General features: G+C 35.9%; 1 protein-coding gene across 1 annotated transcript; it reads left to right on the plus strand.

Moving 5' to 3' along the window:
- Positions 1-651: 651 nt before the first annotated feature.
- On the plus strand, positions 652-4,383 carry PPP2CA (protein phosphatase 2 catalytic subunit alpha). Its single transcript, XM_026045246.1, has 6 exons — positions 652-890; positions 1,602-1,775; positions 1,942-2,031; positions 2,461-2,622; positions 3,039-3,157; positions 3,717-4,383. Exons 1-6 carry the CDS (start codon positions 774-776, stop codon positions 3,787-3,789), a joined length of 735 nt encoding a protein of 244 aa, XP_025901031.1. The 5' UTR covers positions 652-773; the 3' UTR covers positions 3,790-4,383.
- The last annotated feature ends 536 nt before the right edge of the window (positions 4,384-4,919 follow it).

Consider the following 4,919-nt stretch of genomic DNA (forward strand, 5'->3'; position numbering starts at 1 on the left):
ACATGGCTCTTCCATCAGTCTTGTAATACTGACATATACTTTAGAATAGTTTGGATTTAGCATGCCTTATAAAATATTTTTGGTGGTATTTTTGTGGTATTTTTTATTGTGTCTGGGAGCCCTGTAAACATCTTGGGTTATAAAACATATCGTAGTTGGTGTATTCTGTTGTTATTSCAGTAATAAGATTTTAAAAAGAAAAGATTCTTCGGGTAGGTAAACTGGTGATTAAATGACTTGAAAATCTTAGTAGAGGCTAGATCCTAAACTTGCTTCTATTTATGTTTCTGATATCCTCTTGATTTACAAATTTACTTTGGTATGCGTTTGGTGTCTCTTTTGAGAACAAACTAACAACTGGCAATGTGATATGATTAACACGTTCTTGTGTTATTTTAAAATTACCTTTTTGATGCTATATTTAGCTAGTGCGTCTTCATCAAATTGCTGTTGTCTGCAACTTTTATGTAGGCAGTTTCAAAAAAAAAAGACAATCTATCTGCAGTAGGTATCTGTTCAGATGTCAAAAGCACAGTAGAGTTTCTCACATGTACTTAAACACAAAACTTGCTCCAAAGGCTTTTGCAAACAATCTACCTGCTTGGCAGTTGCTGTTACTACTCGGTATAACTTGCATTCGGCTTGTGCTTCATTTCTTATCTTTTTTTCTTTCTTTTTAGGCTAAAGAAATTTTGACAAAAGAATCCAATGTACAAGAAGTGCGATGTCCAGTCACAGTCTGTGGAGATGTCCACGGACAGTTTCACGACCTCATGGAACTTTTCAGAATTGGAGGCAAATCACCAGACACAAATTATTTGTTTATGGGGGACTATGTTGACAGAGGCTATTACTCAGTTGAAACAGTCACATTGCTGGTAGCTCTTAAGGTAACTTTTTCTGAACTGTATGATTCTAAATGACTTTTATAACTACCTTACTTACTACATTTAATCTTCATTAAGAATATACTATGCTTATAGGTGAAATGAAATGGTAGCGTTCTCACTGTTCTAAGATATTTCTGAAAATCTAACTTTCAGGTGCAAGGGTATATAACTTTCTAAAATAACTTCTCTGTATGTATGTGTGTGTTACTTAAGCTAGAATAAGTAAAGAAACATACACAGTCTTTGCATTTAAGAAATCTAGCAATAGCAGCTTTTTGAAACTTACAGATCGTGCATTACCAAGCAAGGAATACTGGGTGGTTGTAGTGGGTGTAGATGTTATACTTGGAAAGACAAGCATAAGGCCTGTGCGTTAAAAGAGCTGAAATATTACAAAGATAAAGAATTGTTAGAATTCTGAAAATGAGCTTCTACTGTATGCACAAGCACAAATGTAGCATGTGTATAGATAAAATGGTGGAAAAATTGCAGTTGATCTCCAAGTATATGGCAATTTAAGGTTTAAATGCATTGCCCTATTTGAGAGAAACTCTTAATTGAGTCTTTATTCATAAAAATATTTTTGCAGCTTTATTGGCCCAACAAAGAGGGGGGAAAAAAAGCAAACTTGTTTTTTTTAGGGGAGAGGAGAAGATGAAAGTGGGCAGTGGAGGTTGTTTTGGTGCCTCTGAAATAATGTGTTACATTTAGGTCCGTTACCGTGAACGTATCACAATCCTTCGAGGGAACCATGAAAGCAGGCAAATCACACAAGTATATGGCTTCTATGATGAATGTTTAAGGAAATATGGAAATGCAAACGTTTGGAAATACTTTACAGACCTTTTTGATTACCTTCCTCTAACTGCCTTGGTGGATGGCCAGGTATGTTGACGTTTGGAAATAAAATGTCTCCAGTTTAAAAGTAGCTGTTATTACTGTGTCCCATCAGCTTTAAAATAACCTTGCAGTTTTTCTTCTATTTATTTTAGCTAGTAAACAATTAGGGTAAACAGWTGGGATAAATTCCATATATGTGTAACTCTTTCAGATTTTCTGTCTACATGGTGGTCTCTCTCCATCGATAGATACACTGGATCACATCAGAGCACTTGATCGCTTGCAGGAAGTTCCCCATGAGGTACTGAAAAAATAAGACTGTCTAAACTTGTGGTAGGACTCGTGAATCAGCATGTATCTTAATGTATATCTTAACAATTATGCAGATTGAAAATGAAATTCAAAACAACTTATCAGTATAAAGTGCCTGTCTTCTTGTTTAATTTTCTGAAGGAAACTTTAGGCATGTTCTTGCCTAAATTAAGAAACATTAACATACCTGAGATCTCAGCAAGTATCACTTAAGGGTCTAGGAGGTGAGAGTGACTTAACAGATTCTCCATTAACTTCCTAGTAGTATCTCAGGAGTTGCTTGCAGTAGGTGATGTAGTTGATAGGCATGCTGTTCATTACTGTCTTAGTGATGTGATGCAGCAATTTGTTCAGGAGTGTGTGTGTTGCTTTTGATTATTTTGATGTTCAGTTTCTGAACTAACTTAAATTCTTACAGGGTCCAATGTGTGACTTGCTATGGTCAGATCCAGATGATCGTGGTGGCTGGGGAATTTCTCCTCGAGGTGCAGGCTATACGTTTGGACAGGATATTTCAGAAACCTTTAACCATGCTAATGGCCTTACATTGGTTTCAAGAGCTCATCAGCTGGTAATGGAGGTGAGCAGTGTCACTGTCAGACTCGGGTTGGTTAGTTGGTGCATTAATGCCATGTTTGGTATGTGCGTGATCTGCATGTTGGCTTCTGTGACAACATCTCACGATAGAGCTGAGAATCTTCCCAAAACTCTTATTTTGAAACTATCTGAAACTTATCRCCAGTGCAACCAAAAATTCCTTCTTTCCTTTTCAATGAGCTGAGCTTACGCTTGCTAGTAAGAAGCTGGGCTATTTTCCCTACACTTTTCCTTTGAATAAAGGAAGACGTACCTTTGTTCTTCTTCTAAAAAGGGGYGCTACAAATGCCACTGAGGTTTTTGCAAATATAAAAACATTTTAATAGGTTATTACGTGAGGTGGAACAATGAGGTTATCAAAAAATATCATCTGTATTTTTCTGTGCACTCTCTCTCCAGGGGTACAACTGGTGCCATGATCGGAATGTAGTAACAATTTTCAGTGCTCCAAACTATTGCTACCGTTGTGGCAATCAAGCTGCAATTATGGAACTTGATGATACTCTAAAATACTCCTTGTAAGTATCTTTGAAGATGAAATTCATGCTGTACATGATTTTAGGACAGTTGTTTTAGSAAAATTCTGGTGTGTTTCTTCATTTCTTCCCTATATATTTTCTGGAAATGAAATAAGTATAAGAGTCTAAAATATATAAGACTGCAGATGACCAAATCTGTGGAAGTGTTGAAATTTCTTGCTTGTTGAATTAGTATGAGTTCTTACTGGAGTTTGGTGAAATTCTGTAGAAGTCTAAGGAAGAATTTGTAGGTAGGACAACCCTGTCAAGTTGGAGATGATGCTGGTCTAGAGCAAGGTCTCTTGGAATTCTTCAAACAATTATTATTTGCTTTCCAATCCATAGTTCTTTGGTAACAATCATAGCACTAGTTTAAAATACAGGCGTTAAAAATACTTATTAGCAGAGAAGTAGAAGAAATTGTGCACTTGCTCTAGGAATTTTTTTGGTTGAAAAACTGACCTATATGTTAAGACCACTGCTAGTATGATTCACATGTGAAATATGTGAATGCAAACAGGGCTGTTGCAGTTCCGTTGATGCTTGCTCTCTTTTTCAGTTTGCAGTTTGATCCAGCACCGCGTAGAGGTGAACCGCATGTTACTCGTCGCACCCCAGACTACTTCCTGTAAAGAGATTTTAGACCTGTACAGTATTGCCATGAACCATATGTTGACCTAAAGAAAATGGGAAGAGCAACAGTAACTCCAAAGTGTCAGAAAATATTTAACATTCAAACTTGTTTTCACATGGACCAAAAGACGTGCCATATTCAAATACAAAGCCTCTTGTCGTCAACAACTGTGACCACTTTAGAATGAACCAGTTCATTGCATGCTGAAGCAACATTGTTGGTCAAGAAACCAGTTTCTGGCATAGCGCTATTTGTAGTTACTTTTGCTTTCTCTGAGAGACTGCAAATAATAAGATGTAGACATTAACACCTCGTGAATACATTTAACTTTCCATTTAGCTATAGCTTTATTCAGCATGACTGTAGATAAGGATAGCAGCAAACAATCATTGAAGCTTAAAGAACATTTTTAAAATAAGTACCAAGGCCTCATATTTGTTCTGAAACTGTTTGTTTTATTTTCAGGGAATACTGTTTAATTTAATTGTATTGATTTTTTTTGTCTGCACTCAGTTCCCATTCCCACTCTCTGCCCTACCATATTGTCCTTTGTAATTGTCCAAGCATAGTGAATTACTTTGAACAGAACTGTTTTTTTCTGTAAAACAATGTTACTGCAGGAAAGAGCTGCAGTGTTTTTCATAATAAACTTGTGAACTAAGTATGGAAAAATGTCAAATTCTAATTGCATCTTAGGTCAGAACTAGTTTAATAAACTAACATTTGCTTGATGAGTTTTATAAACCCATCAATTTCTACCTTAATGGGAAGATAAGTATGCTGAAAAACTAACTTACTGAATTTTATCCCTGGTCACATGCTGTCAGCAAGGTGAGGACTGAGCTGGTCTAGTACTGGAATGTTGTTTAGCTTTCCCTCTTGGAGCTCTGTTCAAATATTTAAAAGTAGAATAGTATAGGATAACATTTTGATTATTGAAGCCTTTTTTCCAAGTGTAAAGCGAAGTTTGAGTTAATTCCAATGTAGGTGCTAATATTTGAAATCTTTTTCTGAAAAAAGAATAAATCCGTTTTCTAAGTATTGAAGGAATAACTTGAAACTAAAGCTTGATCTTTTAAAGGAAGAAGTACCTGCTAAAAATAGGTGTATTTGAGATCACCTTTTTTT

This window comes from Nothoprocta perdicaria, unplaced genomic scaffold (genome assembly GCF_003342845.1).
Source record: "Nothoprocta perdicaria isolate Ctin4 unplaced genomic scaffold, notPer1 scaffold_107, whole genome shotgun sequence".
Classification (NCBI taxonomy): domain Eukaryota; kingdom Metazoa; phylum Chordata; class Aves; order Tinamiformes; family Tinamidae; genus Nothoprocta; species Nothoprocta perdicaria.